Source organism: Perognathus longimembris, chromosome 3, assembly GCF_023159225.1.
Source record: "Perognathus longimembris pacificus isolate PPM17 chromosome 3, ASM2315922v1, whole genome shotgun sequence".
Lineage (NCBI taxonomy): Eukaryota > Metazoa > Chordata > Mammalia > Rodentia > Heteromyidae > Perognathus > Perognathus longimembris.
The window spans coordinates 93337730-93359201 of NC_063163.1; the positions used below are offsets into that span (position 1 = coordinate 93337730).

Below are 21472 nucleotides of genomic sequence, written 5' to 3' on the forward strand. Positions count from 1 at the left end.
CTTTGTCTCTGATTGTAATAACAATATGGATTTTTGGGAGTCACTCCTGGGGCTTGAACTCAGAGCCTAGGCACTGTCCTTGAGCTTCTTTTTGCTCCAGGCTAGCAATCTACCACTTGAGCCACAGCACTACTTCCAGCGTTTTCTGTTTATGTGGTGCTGAGGAATGAAACCTGGGGCTTCATGTATGCTAGGCAAGCATGCTACCACTAAGCCACATTCACAGACTAGATCTTTGTTTTTTGCACGTACCCATAGTCACCTTCCCTATACTAAACCTAATAAATAAGCTTGCTCAGTGGAAGCCAGTGAGCACTGGCCCTCCACCCCCACCCCTCTCTCTTGTCATTTTTTCAGCTACAGTATCCTGTTGTGCTGCCTTGGGTTGTGGTTAGCAACAATATCCTATATAATTTTGGTTTTGTGTCTAGCTGTATGGTAAAAATATAACATATTGTCATTGCTGTCTCACAACCCTCCAGAGTAAAGACAAAGCCGTGTGCGAGCTCACAGAGTAATCCTAAAGGAATCAGTCGCCAAACACCCCACTCCTCTGAAAAGGACAGGGAACAATGTCCTCCTCAGAGCTTGGCTGGTTTGACCTTATAACCTGGTTTTAGGTGCATTACATTCTGCAAATGTTAAAATAAAACAGAAACAGGGAAGGTATGGAAGAGAAATTAAAGACAATAGTTTAAGCATGATGAAGGGAGAGGGTGTGATTCAGCTCACAGTGGTTCTGGAAAGGCTAGTCATCTGTACACAGGAAGTACAGTTGGTATTAGAAAGAGGACCCTGGGGTTCAAGTGAAGCCAAATTCATCAGAATGGCCACAATGACTGTAGGGCTGAGATTGACTCATTTAATTATTCATTATGTCATTGATCATGTACCATGTACCAAACATTGTGCTGAGATTATACACAGTGGATTTTCAAGACAGGATATTACCTTATACCACCAGCATAAGAAAATTTCTTCTTCCAGAAAACATTTGTGAAACCATATTTGGAATGTGACTGCACTGAGCTAGCCACTTATAATATGTTCAGACACAGTAAACATGGCTAGGCAACCAGGAAAGTAAATTTGAGTTTATTTAATTTTACTTAAAGTAGCATCGTTTGTGGTTGACGGTATCTATATTGTGTGGACATCACTCCCTGTGGTCGCACATGTGTTGTCTTTGTATTTCTAAAAGATTTTGACTCATGTTGCATTCAAGCTCTGTGGTTAGGTACATGCATGTTAAGAATTGTTTTATTCATTGATACCTGAATGAAGCATGACTCTACAGGACAGGGAAAAAACTGTATTTCCATCTTATATCCTTTTTATTGTGTTTATGATTTCCTATACAGAGATAAATAAGCACTATAAAAAGAAGATTAAAAAGTAGACAGATGGATATTGCTTTTTGTCATGATTTAAGAGACCGAAGTGAGAGCCATCAGGAAAAATCTAATAGTATGCTTGTTTGTTTCAACAATAGATTGAGTAATCTATTTTACTCAATTGATAGTTTATTCAATAATATATCTTGGAATTATGCATTTATTTGAAGACAGTTATAATGAAGTTGATATTATTATCTAAGTGTTTCCTAAACTATATAAAACTTCATCATGAAAATTCTACAAAGATGAAGGATTTCTATGCTTTGAATCCAATGAAGAAATATTTGTATAAACCAACCCAATAGAACCAATTTTGTCCATGCCAAACACAAAGAAATTAAGGTTGGAAAAATAATTTGAGTAATAATTTTCCTTTCATTTTTAACATGTCCATTTATTTATAGAATGCATCTTGATCATAATCCCTTCTGTCATTCTCTCCTTTCCAAACTAGTTTTATCAAGCATTCTTGTTCCATTTTCATCATATGTATATATTTTAATTTTACTATATTCATCCCTTTTCTCTCTCCATTTGTTTTCCCTCTCTCACTAGTATCTACAGCTCGGACAAGACATGATTTAATTTCTTAATGTTTAGGTGTGGGTTTTTTTTTTGCTAAAGTGAATAGCTTTCTCACAGAATTCTTCTTCCTCCAATTCTGCATACTGAAATATTAAAGGAACCAGGCAGACATTTCTACTATGTGAATTATACATATGGTGGGGGAAATGTGACCTGAATACAACTGGGAGGCAGCACTGGGGAGCAGACAGCAAGAAACATCTCACTTACCAAATCCTGTGAGAATCAAAGAGCCAATGATCATGATGGCAGCCTGGAGAGTATCTGTATAAATCACTGAGGCCAAGCCCCCTGTGGAGAGAAAAACAATAGACCAAGACATTTTACTCTGGTGTCCTGATTTATCTGCTTTCATCTTGGGATTCTTCTCTATCCCAATGATTAGGTCATTAGAAAGCATACCTACAAATTTTGTACTGGCATAATTATCCCTTTAGTATTTATGTTATTTCATGGATTTTCTCTTTCCCTTGGCTTGCCTCTAGTAAGAGTTTCTGTGAATTTTAGTGGAGCTCTATCTTTGTGTGTTTTTGAATATTAGATAAGGGAAAAGTGCAAATTTTTGGTATCATAGAAGTTTGTTATAACAATGGCTCATTTGGCACAGTATATGTGCTCAATAAGTTTAGCCAACTGATTTTATTTCAGTGTTGGGCCCTATTTTATTGTGCTTTTTGTTGTTGTTTTTATTTATTTACTTTTGCTGGTCCTAGGCCTTGAACTCTGTCCCTAAGCTCCTTTTGTGCAAGACTAGCATTCTACCATTTGAGCTACAGTACCACTTTCAGCTTTTTCTGAATGGCTAGGATTACAAGTGTGAGCCACTGGTGCCTGGCTGCACCCTATTTTTGTTTTAGTAGATGAATATCAGAACTAATTATTGACTTGTGTTTTGTAACAATGTTATAAAAGAAAGAAAGAAAAAAGTTCTCATCTGGGGGCAGCTCAAATCTATAACCCTAATTACTTGAGAAAAGCAGGTGGGGAGATTGAGGTTCAAGGCCAGCTTGGGTATAAAAGTTCTCAAGACTTCATTTCTCTCAGTGTTCGTATGCAATCACACACAACTGTTATCCCAGTTAAAGGAGAAGCACAATGGCTATGAGCAGTGTTGTGCACTGTTATCTCCAGCAACATGGGAAGCACACGTAGAAGGATCATAGTTCAGACTGGCCTGGACATTAAGTGAGATGCTATCTCAAAAACCGTGGTAGCAAAAAGGGGGTGGGGCTGTGATTCAAGTGATAAGAGTATTGGGTCCAGCAAGTTCAAGGCCCTGAGTCCAATTCCTAGTACTACAAAAAGTATTCAAATCTTTCAGCTCTAAACTCATTAGATTCTCAGCAAGAAAGGTATTTCTTTTGTGAGAGTCATGAAAAAAAACAAGAATGATCTGGAAAGCAGAGGAATAGGCCCCTATCTCTCATTTTATCTGAAACATATGTTCAAAAGCATAAAAATAGTTTCAGAACTAAGTCCTGGCAAAGAGGCTCATGCTTATAATCACAGCTACTCAGAAGGCTGAGAACAGGAAAATGGTTAGCTTGAGGAAAAGTTAGTGAGACCTTACTTCAATCACTAAGCTGGGCATGGTGTTGTATGCTTCTAATCCCAGCTACATGGGAGGCTATAGGTAGGAGAATTGCAGTCTAAGGCTGACTGTGGGGAAAAATGCAAGCCCTTATCTGAATAATAACTAAATTAAAAAGGACTGGGGTCTAGCTCAAGTGGTAGAGTGCTTTCCTTGAAAGGGCTTGAGTACAAACCCTAGCATTGCCAAAAATAAATAAGGGGCTCTTTTAATTATTAAAGCTATTATTTGCTTTATCTCTTCCAACCTTCCTGGAATAAAATATATATGATAATTAAAAATTCATGAAAAACAAATTATTATTAATTAATATGCACGAGACATGACACGCACATACCCAATTACGAAAGTCTGCTAGGACGGTTACACACACACATCTTTCTTCACAATCATAGGGCTCAACTCTTCCCTTTCATGTGTGCCAATCATGGTTCTCTCCTATGTCCTGCATCATGTGTTCATTTGAGCCTGCCCTTGCATTTTCTAGTCTCATATCTGACATGCTCTTTCATGGTCAACTCTCCACATATGATACACAGAATTTAAAATGACAATTTAGGTACCAAACCCACAGCTGAACTAAACTGATAAAGTTTCCTACTCCATCCAATATATCATTTTCTCCAGTCAAGCCCACTCACTTCTAACATTGAGGATTCGACCATGTTTCTGCCAGTTGTGTTTCTGGTCCTGGACCTGATTCTTATGATGGGAATGAAATGATATCTTTATCTAGGCAATGGCAAGGCAAACAATGAGATTACCATTCACAGGTTGGAATGAGATTATCAGAAGACAGCATCACTCACCTGTAATGGTATAAACAGCAGTGATAGCCAACAGGATGAAGATGGCCAGGTAAAGGTCCAGTCCAAAGGCCAACTGGATGAATATGGCTCCAGAGAATATGTTGGACTACAAGGAGAAAAGGTAGGAAAGAAATAGGTGCCAGGCTCTTTTTTCTTTACTTCCATGTCTATTTTCCTTTCTTTTCTAGATAGATTTCTTCAAACACTTTGGAACTTTATTTAGATGGACCCACAACAATATCTCCCATAAACAACACTTTACTCACTCTTCTTGTACTCTAAAAGAAGCTAGTTCACTGCTCAATCAAGGCATTTATTGAAAGAGGTGACGCAACCCAAGAACTCTTTCAGTACACATGATTTGGAGAGGCTCAATAATCACTTACAATAACTCTCTTGACGTGGGAGTTGAAAAATGCATTTTTCTTTCTAGAACTTTTCTATTGTTATTATAAAGCTGATATACAGAAGGGTTACAATTTTTAAGTCAGGTAAAGAGTACATTTCTTTTTGAACAATGTCACACCATTTTCCTCACTCACTCCCAGTTTTTCACTTCCATCCATACCCATAAATTGTAGAGTCATTTTCAATGTAGTATCCAGTGAGTACCAGTGCTGCATTTCTTTGTTTTTTCCCCCTCTATTTCTGTGCCTCCCCTTACACTTCCAAAGACATATAAATCAACAAATAGAAAAAAGAAAAGACAGCAAAAAAGAACAAATCTCTTGTTTTCATTTCCTGGAGTTCATTTCAATAAATAGTGTTTTGTATGATCAGATGCACATAGGCATTGTGCCTTTCTGTTCCTCTCCCAAGAGTATCCAAAAATGTATCCTTGAAATTAAAAATTTTGTCCTAAATGAGTTTTAGGATTATGAATACTTTCCATGTCCTATAACCACATAAAAGGATTATGTCTTTTTCAAAAGATGATTTTTCTCTTTTCTGGAAAACTTGAACTACCAAGGATTTTTTTTCCTACCTGGAATTTACACATACCCTTCTCAATTATAAGAAGTCTTTAAAGTTCCTGTAAGGTGAGTATTGCTGTTTATAGTTATTTTGCATCCAAGGAGACTAAGGCTCAGTGAATTTATCCTAGGTCATCCAGGTAGAAAGTGGATCTATGCAGTTTGATCCCAGGTTCACACTATTAAACACCTTGTTATACTGCAACGGTGGGACTTTTCTTAATAAAATACATTAAGAAACACTTGGATATATAGACAAATCATCTGGGAAGATAATGATTGTAATGGCATCATTTTGAACTTCCATAAGTAAACAGAGGTAAACAAAGGCATTATAGTCAAATAAATAGATTATAGGCAAACAAATGGATAAATAGATTCATGAATAGATTAGTATGAGAGAAGTTGGAGTGATTTTTGCCTTTGGTAGCATGCTGAATGCTGACCTGTAACTAGGAAGGAATTCTGAAATTGGAAAATTGTCATTTAGCAACCATCACAGCAAAAACTGGATTAGGTGAAAATCATCTGGGAATGCTAAATCTGGTGAGAAATTTTAAAGAGGAATAAGGTATTGGGATGACAAAGTATCTTATCATAGACTTATTATTAGTTTCACAGGGGAGAGTAGTTACAGTAGAAATTGGGCCAAATCTTTACCAGATGATCAAAATTAATATTACCTCTAATAATGAATGCCTCCCATATGGGATATATTGAACAGAACACAACTTTCTTTACCTATTATTCTAGCCAAGAATGTGAGACACAAATCCAATCATTAGGGAACATCAGACAAATCTCAAATGAAGATTAGAAGCTTGACAACTAAATGTAATCCCTGACTCTAAGCTGCACCCAGTACTGGAGAAGACGTGAAAATGGGCATTGCTGAATCAATGGACACATTTAGGAATAGATATCAATTAGTTAAAACTATTTCACCAATGTTACTTGGATTAAAATGGATAGTTTTGTTGTGATTTTGCAAGAAACTACACCTATCCCTAAAAACATGAATAAGCTAGTTTTTGATTAGTATTTTATTATTTTGCAACTATCTTAATAAAGATCAGACCAGGTAAAAATCACAGGGTTAGATAAAATCGTAGATGAATGTCAAGTCTGGGAGTACATTTACATAAAATTGCTGGGGGATAAAGGGAGATGGTATATATTACAATTTCAAATTGTTAAAATGAGAGAGAGACAGAGAAAAGAACAAAAAGGAAGAGGATGAATGAAGAGAAAGGGAGTAGGAGAAAGAGGGAGGGGAAGCAGATGGAGCAGGGAGAAAGGGGCAGAAGCCAAAAAATATATTGGTGCATCATTCATGTTCTAGGGCAATGAAAATGAGTAACTGCACCAATAATATGATAAATCTCACAAACACAACCCTGAATAAAGCGAGGTTGGAAGCAAAATATATTCTTTGGTTATGCTGTTATTAAGTTCAAGAGATTTTTTTTTTTAAACAAAAAGATAGGTTTATTGGGGACGTAAAAAGTGACCAAAAGGGGCTGGGGATATAGCCTAGTGGCAAGAGTGCCTGCCTCGGATACACGAGGCCCTAGGTTCGATTCCCCAGCACCACATATACAGAAAACGGCCAGAAGCGGCGCTGTGGCTCAAGTGGCAGAGTGCTAGCCTTGAGCGGGAAGAAGCCAGGGACAGTGCTCAGGCCCTGAGTCCAAGGCCCACGACTGGCCAAAAAAAAAAAAAAGTGACCAAAAGGGAACCGACCGGCCTTGGTCCCAGCCGAGAATCGGGAACCGAGACTGCCGACCACTTGTGCAGGATCAGGGACCAGACTTGGGAGCTGGATCCGCCCGCACGTGTGCAGCCCAGACTCGGGAGCTGGGACCATGTGTCCGTGTGGCCTTCCAGCCGGGTTATAATGCGAACATCACAGTCAAACTTGCCACACGCAGGTGGCCAATGAAGATACAACACTTACAGAGCATGCTAGGCGCCACGCAGGTGGCCAATAGAGTTACAGTCTGTCTCATAGTATCTACTTGAACCAACCTATCATTCTAGTTAGAATTGGTGCATGGATTTGGCCGGGCTCACATGATGCAGGTGGATACGCCTACTCATAGGAGGGCACAGGTTTAATGAGTTCAAGAGATTCTTAATGAAAAAAATTATGTAAGGGTGATGTACAGAGGGGCTATAGTTACATAAGTAAGGTAATGAGTAAATTTCTTGTTGCACATTGTTATCCCCTCAGGAGATTCTTATCTCCAATAAACTACCTCCCAGAAAAGCTGGAAGTGGAGCTCTGTCTCAAGTGGTAGAGTGATACCCTTGAGAAAAAAGAATCTCAGGGACATGGAAGTGGTGCCATGGCTCAAGTGGTGGAGAGGTAGCCTTGAGCTGAAGAGCTCAGAGACAGTGCCCAGGCCCTGAGTTCAAGCCCCAGGACAGGTTCAAAAACATCTTTCTAACACAAAGAAATGGTAAGTATCTAGAAGATGAGTATGCCAGTTACCCTGATTTTTATTTTATTTATTTATTTATTATTTTTTTTTGCCAGTCCTGGGGCTTGGACTCAGGGCCTGAGCACTGTCCCTGGCTTCTTCCCGCTCAAGGCTAGCACTCTGCCACTTGAGCCACAGCGCCGCTTCTGGCCGTTTTCTGTATATGTGGTGCTGGGGAATCGAACCTAGGGCCTCGTGTATCCGAGGCAGGCACTCTTGCCACTAGGCTATCTCCCCAGCCCCTGATTTTTATTTTTAAAGAGGTATATACAGTATCAAAATATCACACGTATTTCATAAACATATATACATATATTTGCCAGCTCTGGTGCTTAAACTCTGGTCCAAAGCACTTTCACTGAGCTCCTTTTGTGCAAGGCTAGCTCTCTAACACTTGAGCCACAGCCCCACTTCTGGCTTTTTTGGTGGCTTTTTCTGTGATTGGAGATTACAGTCTCACAGACTTTCATGCCTGGGCTGGCTTCAAGCTGTGATCCTCAGATCTCAGCCTCCTGAGTAGCTAGAATTACAGCCATGAGCAATCAGCACTTGGCTACATACTATTATATATTAATTAAAAACAATTACAAAGAAAAAAACTAAATTATCTTATTATAAATTCCTTGACTCTTATTTTGTAAGTGACCATCAAGATATTAAATAGATGGTTTAAAATTTATCTGTAGGGGCTGGGGATATAGCCTAGTGGCAAGAGTGCCTGCCTCGGATACACGAGGCCCTAGGTTCGATTCCCCAGCACCACATATACAGAAAACGGCCAGAAGCGGCGCTGTGGCTCAAGTGGCAGAGTGCTAGCCTTGAGCGGGAAGAAGCCAGGGACAGTGCTCAGGCCCTGAGTCCAAGGCCCAGGACTGGCCAAAAGAAAAAAAAAAAAATTTATCTGTAAGTAGCTTATATATCAGTGACCATTTTATTGTGGCAAATAAAATATTGTGGCACAAAACTTGTAACTTACACTGTTTTTGAATGTTCAGTATGATGGCATGAATAAAATCACAATAGTGAAAATATTTCCCATTATAAAGATTAAGTACAATGACAAAGGATTTTTGTTGTTGTTGTTGCTATAAAGGACGGTATTGGACTAACTTCCAGTATCTGAATGGAACCCTAGATTAGATAATAGCTTGGATCAAAGTTAATTTCCTGATTTTAAATTTTGCAATGTGGTTTTCTAAAGAAGATCATTATCTTTCTGAACATAAAATAAAATATTTAGGAATCAAGGGACAACATACCTACTGCTGGAAGTTGAATGTCCCCCAATTACTTTTTTTCCTACAACCTAAGATATAAATAGCTCCTCCAAATATGCCATTCTAATTTCATAGTGTTATCTAATAACTAACCACTACAGAATCTGCTATCACAGTGTAAAAGTACATCATCGAGTCTAAGATTAATCATATCATCCTCAAGCATAAACATGCAGGCAAGAATGGATTCCTGCTGTGCTATCTATTGTTCCACACAGCACAGATCCTGAATGACACTTTCTCTCTAAGAAGTATGAGCTCCCACAACCTCTATGGCTGCTGTCAATCTGCCAGAGCTAGAGAGCAGCTGGGAGATTACCAAGTAAAGCTCAGTTGGAAACACAAGTGTACATACAGTTCATGTGCTGTACAGCTCATGTGTATAGCTCATGGGTCCATGTGCTTTACTTGGTCTCCTCTAGATTTTTTTCTCCCACATTTTAATTAGCATCAATTAAATGTACAGGAGATTTCATTTTGACCTGTCCATGTATGCATGCAATGTACTTTGATCAGATTTGTTCCTTTGTCACTCTTATAGCGCCTCCTTTCCAAAACCAATCTCAGTGAGCTTCGTTGTTGTAGCTGGTTAACTTCCAATAGCAATGACTCAGCTTAACAGATTAAACAAAAGTAAAAATTCCCCCTTTATTTTTCCTCTTAGGAACATTGAGACCTCTGTGTGGATTGTAAGCTGTTATAAACTATTGTAAACTACTTTGTAAACTGAGTGACATAATTGTTTTCAACACGAATGCAGAAGGAGCAATAACATTTTTTTTCTTGTTTCCTACCCATGCTATTAAATCTTCATCATTTTTTCTGCCTTATTCCTGATCATTTCCTAGGAATGGTAACTTTAAAAAATGTTAACTTCTTTAAAAACATTTTTATTTTATATTGTGCTTGAACTCAGGGCCTGGGAACTGTTGCTTTTGCTCATGGCTCGCAGTCTACCACTTGAACCATACCCCACTGGGTTGGTTTTGAACTATGATCCCCAGATCTAAGCTTCCTTGAGTGTCTGATAGGTGTGAGCTACTGGCACCCAACTCTGACTTCATTTAACATTTAACTGTGATATCTTTTTTATTGAGGGATTCTTAGACAAAATAGGGTAAACTTAAGAAAAGTCATTCTCTTTTGTCTAATTAGTATTTTATATAGAGATCCTAGGGAATTTAAGCCATGCAAACGGCTTCAGATTACTGTCTTTACAAAGACTATTGTACATTTCCTGATTTCAGCTGTCTGGTCCAAGTTTTGGGAGCTAAAATACCATGAGGTACTCACTGAGATTTGCATGACCATAAGCATGACCAGGGAGAGGATGGAGAGGTAGATCTGGAGTCGCTTCCCACCAAACCTCTTCTTGAGATATTCTGGCATGGTCATTATCTACAGGCAGACAAGAATACAACCTCAGAATCGAGCATTGTCACATTGTCACTATGGACAGTTAAGCACTATTCTTGGCATGTTAGGCATAATCAAGAGAGAAAGACATGGCCCCATGGGTAGAACGAGAAAGAACTAGAATGTATATAAGCACTGGGGGCAGATCCTCTTGATGATTTCCTAGCTCCAATATTTACTATATGAATGATCTTTAGAAAGTGGAGGTTTAACATATACGTAGATCTTCAATGCCTCCCACTACACTATTTTGTTATATACATCAACAAATAATTTTTATTACTTTCACCACATTGCAGTCATTAAAAGTAATATTACTTATAAAAAACAAACCTCAATTAGGTCACCCAATAAATTGATAATGAAATAAATTCAATTATACACATATAGTATCTACAGGAGTTTCTTTTTGGAAAGGAGAGAGATATGTGAATTTCCACCCCTTTTTTTTTTATATTGGGGCTTTCATTCCTGAAGTATGAGACTGAACATCTTGATCCCACCAAATCCCATGGCAATGATCTAAAGTCAAAATATGTCATTAAAAGGAAAGCAGATTAAAAAAAAAAGGAAACCTTCCAGGCTGGTTATGAAAAACAGGAAGAGAAGGTGTGCAATTGGCGTGCCACAGACGCTATTGACACAGACAAATTGAAACCAGGTGTTACGCATCTGGATAATGGGAAGAAGATGCCAATGGCATCTTAAAATTCTCTGAAGCTGTTTCTCCCATCATAGGCCAGAGATCTAGGAGGACCAAATGTTTTCAGGCAATGGACCTATGGTACTGTCTTATGTATTTGCTGCCTAGGGGAAGCTCAGGATTCTGTTTTACACAGTGCAGAGTGCAATGATCTGCCAGCATAGCAGGGGTTCCAATGGGGCCAAGCACACTCCACGCTCTCACTCTACAAAGAGCAAGTGGCAGACTTTGATGGCATCTGTATGTTACCACTGCTGAAGATAAACAGAATCAAAGACTTATGGAGTCATGGGCATTTCCATGGTGATTACCATGGAAGGCCTGAAAAAGGCCAGGCACCACTACATCACTCCTGGGACAGTGCCTAGTGGAGTTGTGCAAATGGAACTCCAGCAGACAACCAAGAAAAGTGAGAGTGATTGGCAGCATGCAACATTAGCCTGGAAAAGCTGCAAGTGCTAGGCTCTAAGTCCTGAGAGTTACTGTATAAACTGAGCCCAACAAAGTAATAAGAATGGTGCTTTCCAAAGCCTTTGGGTGTGTCTGGGGGGATGTGTGTGGGGAGGACATTCGTGTTCTAGCCCAGTATCCACAGGACTCCTGAGATGGTTTAGCCCTCAGGCTTAGTATTTGCTGTGCTGTGTTTTGATATTGATGAGATCTATGATCCTTTTGGGAGATGCTATGTCTCTCTTTTGGAATAGTAATGTATAACCGATAATTGTCTCACCGTTTTATCAGAGAAAGAACGTATTTTTACTAAGTCATAGCTAGAAAGTTTCCAGTGGAGTTTCACCTGTGACTTTGGACTTGGACTTGTGAATTGATGATGGAATAAGTTGAGGCTTGGAGATGATTGCCAGAGAGAACACAATTTAGATTGTGAGATAGACATGAATTTTACAGTGTAGTCACAGGCCTATGGTTTGAATATCAAAAAGATCAGTGAGGCTCACATTTTGTCCAGAGTGAAGAATAGATATCAAGTGACCATTAGAAGAAGACAATTGAATAATGATTACTTAATGAATGGATTATCCTAATGAATAGTTTTATTCCACTGTCACAGGAGTGGGTTCTTGAGAGGATGGGTTGTATAGGGCAAGGCCATTCCATATTTTCTGGCATGCCACCATTTTCTTTTCTGCTTCTTCAACATATGCAACAGTGGCTATAGTCAAGGCAATGCTGGCACTGTGCTCTTTAATCTTCAGAACTGCGTACTGAATAAACCTCTTTTCTTTATGAAGTATCAGATGGTAAGATTTTGTAACAGCAATACAATGAACTAAAATCAAATTGCAAAGGCACAAAACTCCCATTTCCAAAGTGAATTTTGTGATTTATTCTTATCCACCACCTAGATTCCTTCTGGAATCTCTTGCTCTACTGGAGGAGGCCTCAGGTTTCCAGGCTCTTGAACTTCAGACCTTAGAGTGTATAATAATGCTTCTTTAGTAACTTCCTTTGTTATTTGCTATCAAGTCTGTTTTTTTTTTTATCTTACTTAGTCCCAGAAGCAACTCCTTTACTTTTCTTTTTCTTTCCTCTAGAACCATAAATTATTTTCTAAACCTTTTCATGGATCACCTGCTCAATCCATTCTCACCCTGACATCTAAGCTGAGCTTCCTAAACTACAGGTCTCATTATGAATCTTAAGTGCGTGAAAGCCTGTATTTATCATATCTGACAGAATGCACGACACAGCTTTGAAATCTAGAATGTATAGGTCTTTTCCCTGCATCGACAGACCCTCCTCCATCTCCCACCACTCTTCTTCCATATATTCCCCATATGCAAAGTCCTTTCACAATTTCAACTTCATTATGTTTTAGGTAAGGTTTTTCTATCTTTGGAGGTGACAGGAATCTCTCAAAGATGAAGCCAGGATACGTTTGAGGATCTTTCCTTGAAGAACATAAGGGGTCCAAGATGCAGGATTTTTATATCACAATGCTCATTATGCAAGATCACTACAGATTTCTCACCTGACCATAGCCATAGTGTACACTGCAAGCCTTTCCAAGGAAGGGATTTGCTTGATTGTGAATTCTTAGCAACAGGCCAAGTAAAGGCTGAGTACTCATGTTTGATTATTAAAAGTTCATGGATAAAGGAATGCCTGGAGGTAGGCTTGAGAGGCTGCCCCTGAGTACATGTAGATACTCACCCCTGCCTTAATGTAGATGGGGACAAAGAACCACCCTAGGACCAGCACCAGCACCAAGGCCTACAAGAAACCAATGAAAGAGGGTGAGATGAAAGAGACTTGCTTGTAGGACTTATTAGATCTCATAGTCTAGAGAAAAGTTGTCTTAGACCCTATCCTGTTGAATACTTAAGATCCTCAGTTAGTTGTTGATTTCTTTCCTTTGTGTCTATGATTCAGAGGCAACCATTTTCTGTGGTTTAGGATGTGATCAAAGATATGTGGGAAAGCATGTGGAACAAAATTGATCTGAGTCCAGTTGGGCCATTGGAAAATCATCCAAAGAAATCAGAAAGGACTCTGGTGATAGAAGATTCTCAGTGCTTATCATATCTTTCTAATGAGAAAGTAATGATAAAAAATAAAACTTATCATTTAATATCTAACATTTACTGAGTTTTTACATGACATGTATTACAGATGCCATTTTAATAACCAAGTGAAGCAAACACTATTCTTATTTTACAGGAGTGAAAAGTGAGCATCACAGAGATTAAGGAAGCCCAAGGTTATAGGCTTTACAAAGAACCAGCTGAGCTATCTGTGCCTGGTAATCACAGCCACCTGGGGCATAGATCACTTTGATGGTGACTCTAGAAGCAGAGTCCATAGGTCTGGCAAAATGAAACTCTCACTATGGAGCCTATAAGGAGTCTAGTATACACTAGAGCTCCTGGTATTACTCAAGTGGAATCAAGGACAAATCCTCAAGATATTTATGGTGACTTGAGGTCACTTCCTGTGTTTACCCAATGATGATCTATTTAAATTTGTTTTCCCAGTGAAGCATCTTCTTCTGATTGATATGCACTATCATGTTGACACACAATGTCCCTCCCCCAAATGCCATCACTAAAACAAGGATGGTAGAAAAGAATAGACAAAAACTACCAGTTACTCAAGAACCATTTACAATACTCTGACTGTGTGCCCTGCCACATGATAGGTAATATGCTGATCTGAGTGCAAGATGGGACAGGTTCCTTTCCTTTCCAAACTTAGGGTATGATGAAAAGCAGATGGCTTTTGTGAAACCATAGCCAAACAATTAGAAACCCAGTCACAAGAGTTTTATCTGTTGTATCTCAAAACATTTACTGCTGCCTCCACTGTTGATGTTTTGATCAGTTTGACAGTTTCTAATTAGCCATTTGGCATCAGTACCAAGAGTCTCCCTTGACACTGCTAGGTCTATGTAGGATTTATTCCCACAGGATCCTTCAATATACTGTGCATCATTTTCTTCTCATGCATTCTATACTGTAGTGGAATGCATATTTTTCACCCACTGGAAGGTAAATTTCTCCAAAGAAAGGAACTATTGGATTTACATGAAAAATATTCCTTGTTACCTAGTTTATGTCTGGACACAATGTCCAGAAAGGATAGAGATCTCAAACTGTCAAAGGGGACCAAGTGAAAGTGGACATTGAGCCATAGAGAAAATGACATTTTGGGTACAAGAATTACTGGAGAAATGGCAAGAAGTTAATAACAAGCCTGGTATGGCTCAGGTAGGAAAGGGCAAACAAAACATTAACTAAGAGAAAGACAAATAAAAATCAAACCAAGCCAGGCCCTGATGGCTCATGGTTATAAATGCTAGCTACTCAGGCTGAGATCTGAAGTTTGTGGTTCAAAGCCAGCCCGGGCAGGACAAAGGCAGCCTCCTAGAGTCTTTTTATGTTCAAGGAACCACCAAAAATCTGGAAGTGGAGCTGTGGTTCAAGTGGTAGAATATTAGCCTTGAGTGAAAAAGCTAAGGGATAGCACCTGGGCCCTGAGTTCAAGCCCTAGTATTTGAGAAATAAAATCCAAACTGAAGAAAAGAACAGAACCAGACACTGGGGGCTCACACCTGTAATCCTAGCTAATCAGGAGGCTGAGATCTGAGGATCACAGTCCAAAGCCAGTCTAGGCAAGAGAGTCCATTAGACTCTTATCTCCAATTAACCACCTGAAAAACAGAAGTGGCACTGTGGCTCAAAGTAGAGCACTAACCTTGAGCTCAAGAGCTCGGAGATAGTGCTCAGACTCTGAGTTCCAATTCCATGACTGACTTAAAAAAAGAGAAAGAGAGAACAGATATATGTCTTAGAAAAGTCTGGGTCTGATTTGGTCCAAATATCTTGATGTGGCTCAATTTAGAGTAAAAGTCCTTTGCATTACTTACATTCCATTCATTTGCTACAACAGCTATTCCAGTAGCTGCCCCAGTCCCAGCCAGTCCTACAAAGTGGCCACTGCCTATGTTACTGGCAAAGAGAGAGGCTCCCATCTGGAAGGCAACAGAAGAAATTACTGTTATAGTTAAGTGATTCAAATTAGACTTAATGCAAATGGAGAGATATGAAGGGGACACAAATCACTACTGTTTTAGAGTGGGAGCCAGCAAGCCATGTTCTGTGGAAGAAATCTAGAATATCACCACTTTTGAATGTGGACCATATGTGAAGGATGTTTGTGGGGGGAAAAGATCTGAATAGCCAAAATTAGTTTTAAAAATTTAATGAGTGTAGCTAAAATATGAAACCAACCCAGAGGCCCATCAGTAGATAAATGGATCTAGAAAATGTGGTATATATACACAACAGACTTCGATGTTTCTATCAGAAAGAATGGCATTGCCCCATTCATAAGAAAATGGAAAGACTTAGAAAAAATCATATTAAGTGAAGTGAGCCAGGCCCAAAGCAACATAGACTCTATGGTCTCCCTCTTTGATAGTAATTAGTATATATCTAGGATAGTCCTAGCAGATGAGCAATAGCTCAATAGTTATGTACATACGATCACATAAGATGACACTAAGTGAAATGATCACCAAAATATGGAAACAAGTGGTTTATCACTGACGTTATTATTCTTAATGTACTATGTGAAATTATTTATTTTTTATTCTGTTCATCTTCCCTATGATTTAGCCCCTGTTGTCACTGTGTTTGATTCTGGTATCCTTAGTATTTTATATATGTTTGTCTGAATTAGGGAAGGGAAGGGGAAACATTAAAATGTTGAGTCAAAGTGTAAAAGTCGAACCAATGCAACAGCAATACTTACAAAGCCATATGTTGTAAACTAACTGTACAACTCAGGGGGGATGGGAAGGAGGGAAGGTGGGAGAAAAATGAGGGAGAGGGTAACAAGTTGGACAAGAAATGTTCTGTCTAATGTGTGTAACTGTAACCCCTCTGTACATCACCTGGACAATAATTTTTTTAATCTAATGAGTGATTAAATTTTGTGAAATGTGAAAATGTAGAATTAAGTGAAATGTCAATTTCGGCATCGAGTGGGTCTAGGGAAAGGGAGTAGATAGAATGGAGACTATGACAGAAGGAGGAGACTCTGATCCAGAAGCACTGGCCATTTACATGGACATGTTAAATTGTATCCTCCTGATACAAGCTTTCGAAGTTCAGAAAATAAAAGATTTTTTTTTAAAACAAGCATGTTCATTGGTTTTACATATTGACTATAGGTGCTTTTGTAATGCAATGTAAAAGCTATATATTTGAAAATTTATATAAACTTTAAACCCTAGAGTACTTAAAATCATGCTTCTTAAAAAAGAAAAAACACTGATATCTGCTTTTGAAGTACATTAATACATCTACCAATATGTTCTGAGTTGAGCTTATCTTTGGTCAAAAACTATCAGACATACCATGCTCCGGTGGCTCACACTTGTCAGCAGCAATAGGACATTATTCTCATTTATCTCCCTTTCCACCATATTGTCTGCTGTTAAAGACTCACAGATCAAGAGAGATCCCTTGAGTGAGTTATGAATGGAGTACCAGCTGTGAAAGAACAGAATAAGGGCCTGGGACCCAATGATGCTTCATATATTCCAATGTTTAGTTCTGTCATATTCATTTTTTTTCTGTTCAGCTAGTTGGGAGGGATATTGAGATTGTTTGAGTGCCTACTAGAAAGTAAGCTTCTCAAAAACTTGGGATTGGTTGAGACTTGCATGTTCCACAAGATAGTACACAAAGGCAATGTCTGAATTTTCCAAATAAAATTTGAGTTGGCAGTTGGTCTGCTCCCCTCCCCTCCCCTCCTCTCCCCTCTCCTCTCTCTTTTGTGGGTCTTGAACTCAGGACCTGGGCATTGTCTCTGAACTTTTTTGCTCAAGGCTAGTGCTCTACCACTTGAGCCATGGCTCTACTTCCTGCTTTTTTGGTGCTTAACTGGAAATAAGAGTCTTACAGAATTTCCTGCCTGGGCTGGTTTCTCAGCTTCCTGAGTAACCAGGATTATAGGCATGAGCCATTGGCTCCCAGCAAAAGTTGGTTATTTCTTTTCTACTGGCCAGGTCAATTCTGAAGCTCAATTTTCTTTTGCACTATGTACACATGCAAGATCTATGAAAGAATCATTGAGGATCCACAACATCCAATTCACTCTTTAGGTTTACAGAGGAAGATGCAGCCTCATCTCAAACATTTCTATAAACACACGTGTGCACGTTTGGATGCACAAGCACACACTTTATTAATTTATCTCCAGGAAAGTGGTCTACTTACTGGCCACCAGGAGACATCTCGACCAGCCAGGAAGAAACCTCCAACAGTGCCTCGGTTGGTCTTCAGCATGGCCTGAGCAGAAAGACATGTGAGAATTAAGGTGTCACTGCAGCTGCACTCACAGGATTTACATGGTACTCCAGTCACTGTGGTGAACATGCTGACAGAGGTGACTTTGTGGCACTCCCCCAGAGAACAAGTCTTTTCCAAAAACTGTGATAATCATCAATTTTTAAAGAAATTTAAAATCATAGTTTTATTAAGAAAAAAAACAAAACTCAGAGTTGGAAGGAGTTCAAGAGATGTTATTGTGAAAAGCTGGTCTTGATTTTATTTATAAAAACAGTGTGAGGTAACCCTAATGCTGTGCTCAGATGAAGATTTGGAGCATCGAAACCCCTATTCAAAAGACTGGATGCAATACAAATAAATGATTTAATTATCCGACCTGCAAAGTCAGAAAAGAAACAAACAATAAAGGGAAAATAAAGAAAATGAGCTAACAAAAATGTTTTGTTCACTTGGCTTGGTACAAAAGATTCCAAATATATTAAATAAACTGAGAGTTTTCCAGTCCTGGCTCTGTTTAAATGATGAATTAATTCTCTCAGCAAAGTATTACTTATGTCACACACCAGGAAATGGTTCAGATAGAAACACAATGGCACCCATGAAAATTGCCAAGACACTTCAACCCAACCCTGATGCCCACCCAAAAACTGATTTGAATCCTACATACCCATATTCCAACAGCTATCACGACTATGAAATAGATGATAATGACAGAGATGTCAGCAGCACTTTGGATGCGTTTTGGCAATGCAGGGGTCTCTGGGGTCTCAGTGACAGTGCTGGGGCTTAATGTGCTGGCCATGGTGGCAGGTGGTGGAGATCCCATCCCGAGAATGGCTCTTCTTTATAGAAGCACAGGGTTAATGATCAGCCTTCGGCAGGTGTGCATGTGAGATATCAGGACTGAGTCCAGGCACGTGGACTTTTAAACTTCTCTTGGCAACTGAGACCTTGGCCTTCCAGCACTTCATATTGCCCTCTGTAGTGCATTGGAATGAAATGCATCCCAGAAATAGAACACAAACTGAAAGTGAACATGGAATTGGGATAGAGTGCACCAATGGAGATCTGATCAGTTTAGTTGGGTCTATGGGGAAATAGTGAGAGACAAGAAAGGGAGAAGACTAGAGGGATGCGATCAAGGAAGGATGGATGAAAGGTAGACTTCCTTACAGAATAGAGAAGATCCTCCATCAACCGTTTTATTATTTGAAAATAAAATTACTCATTCACTTAAAGGTTTCCCCAAATACAGCATTTACTAGGAACAGATAGTTGAAAAAAACTCCACATGATACATCAGGACAACGACACTTCATTCGAGAAAGGAAAGTGGCTCTACACCTACCATTTTAACATTTAAGTGTGCAATACAGTGGCATGGTAGTAAGTACAACTGCAATTACCACCTTCCAATTTTGGAACTTTTCCATTATCCCACACCAAATTCCTTAAGTATGATTGATATACATATTACAATACATTACAATAGATGTATAATATATACAATATATTATACATTACTATATATTTACACACACAATGTATTTTCTTTTTTTTTTTTTTCTTTTTTTTTTTTTTGGCCAGTCCTGGGCCTTGGACTCAGGGCCTGAGCACTGTCCCTGGCTTCTTCCCGCTCAAGGCTAGCACTCTGCCACTTGAGCCACAGCGCCGCTTCTGGCCGTTTTCTGTATATGTGGTGCTGGGGAATTGAACCTAGGGCCTCGTGTATCCGAGGCAGGCACTCTTGCCACTAGGCTATATCCCCAGCCCCAACACACACAATGTATTTTCTCTCCAGCCTCTGGTAAGTCTTTTGCCTTCTATCCTCATGAATTTGTCTATTCTAAGAACCTGACACAGCAGGAATCATACAATGTCAAAGAATGCTTTCCTTTTGTGCATTATTTTACTTTAGTTGATGCCAATCTAGAGTTCATGAGAGGAGGAGTGAAGGAAGTAAAATCAGATACAAAAGAGCAGCCTATAGGTCTATGCTTATTGCAGCACTACTTGCAATCACTAAGGTATGCAATCAGTAGAGGTGCCCATCAACAGATGAACAAGCAAGGAATATATGGGATAGCTGCCCAACGGGGCATGATCGGTCATGCTATGTTGAAAAGGCCCAGGACTGTACATAGACTCCTTTCTTTTGCCAGTCAGGGGGCTTGGACTCAGGACCTGAGCACTGTCCCTGGTTTCTTTTTGCTGAAGAAGTGGTATTCTACCACTTGAGCCACAGCACCACTTCCAGCTTTTTCTATATATGTGGTGCTGAAGAATCAAACCCAGGGCTTCATGTATGCAAGGCAAGCACTCTACCACTAAAGCCATATTCCTAGCCCCTGTGGATAGACTCTTGTGTCAAAGATCTACAGACCTAAATCAAGCCCAAACCAAGCTTTTAAAGACAATGGCCACATGTTTGGGTGGAGCCCAAACTTCAGCAAAACACTGTACATAAAAACAGCACCAAGATTAAGGCTCCTTTGGGGCTAAACAACATGATACATCTACATATTCCCCAAAGCAGGGCTCTTCTTCATCCACCCATTCAAAGGATGGCTTGTGGGCTGGGGATATGGCCTAGTGGCGAGAGAGCTTGCCTTGTATACATTAGGCCCTGGGTTTGATTCCCCAGCACCACATATACAAAAAATGGCCAGAAGTGGCACTGTGGCTCAAGTGGTAGAGTGCTAGCCTTGAGCAAAACGGAAGCCAGGGATAGTGCTCAGGCCCTGAGTCCAAGGCCCAGGACTGGCAAAAAAAAAAACACAAAAAAACAAAAAACAAAGGATGGCTTGTCTCACCTCCAGACTCTGGAAGCTGGGGGGATAGCCTCCATCACCTGGCTGGGCACCAGGATGGCTGTGAACTTCAAATGTAGAGACACAGCATGGGGATGAGGCAAGTGAGGGTGCTGAGGTTGGTGACATACTTCTAGGAGCAACAGGAGTTGGAATTTCCATTTCCAAACTAACTCTCTCCTTTCCTGCCCCAAATACATCACTGCTACTTCTCCTGGTCACTCAGCGGTTGACTTCAACAGCAGCAAAGAAGAAACCAGTAGAGTGCATGTAATTCATTTCCTCTCTCACTTCTTTTCTTTTCATTGCTTGTTACTCGGAATTGAAGTCAGACTGCTAGGAATGGAGGCAGGCACCCAGTCCTTGCATTTCAGATTCTTTTTATTTATTTATTTATTTTTTTTGGCCAGTCCTGGGCCTTGGACTCAGGGCCTGAGCACTGTCCCTGGCTTCTTCCCGCTCAAGGCTAGCACTCTGCCACTTGAGCCACAGCGCCGCTTCTGGCCGTTTTCTGTATATGTGGTGCTGGGGAATCGAACCTAGGGCCTCGTGTATTTGAGGCAGGCACTCTTGCCACTAGGCTATATCCCCAGCCCCGCATTTCAGATTCTT

The 21472-nt window shown here is 39.7% G+C and overlaps 1 protein-coding gene across 2 annotated transcripts in view; it reads right to left on the reverse strand.

Moving 5' to 3' along the window:
• The window catches only part of LOC125347996 (solute carrier family 5 member 4-like), a 34901-nt gene extending 16049 nt beyond the window's left edge, over nt 1-18852 (reverse strand). The window contains exons 1-7 of one of the 2 annotated variants that reach the window (XM_048340936.1): nt 18718-18852; nt 17979-18050; nt 15620-15724; nt 13408-13467; nt 10410-10514; nt 4383-4488; nt 2193-2273 (exon numbers count right to left, since the gene is read on the reverse strand). In XM_048340936.1, the coding sequence (XP_048196893.1) occupies nt 2193-2273; nt 4383-4488; nt 10410-10514; nt 13408-13467; nt 15620-15724; nt 17979-18050; nt 18718-18852 (664 nt within the window). Of the gene's footprint in view, nt 1-2192; nt 2274-4382; nt 4489-10409; nt 10515-13407; nt 13468-15619; nt 15725-17978; nt 18051-18717 lie in introns of those variants that run through there. The other variant, XM_048340937.1, reaches the window with a different exon arrangement.
• Between the last annotated feature and the right edge of the window lie 2620 nt (nt 18853-21472).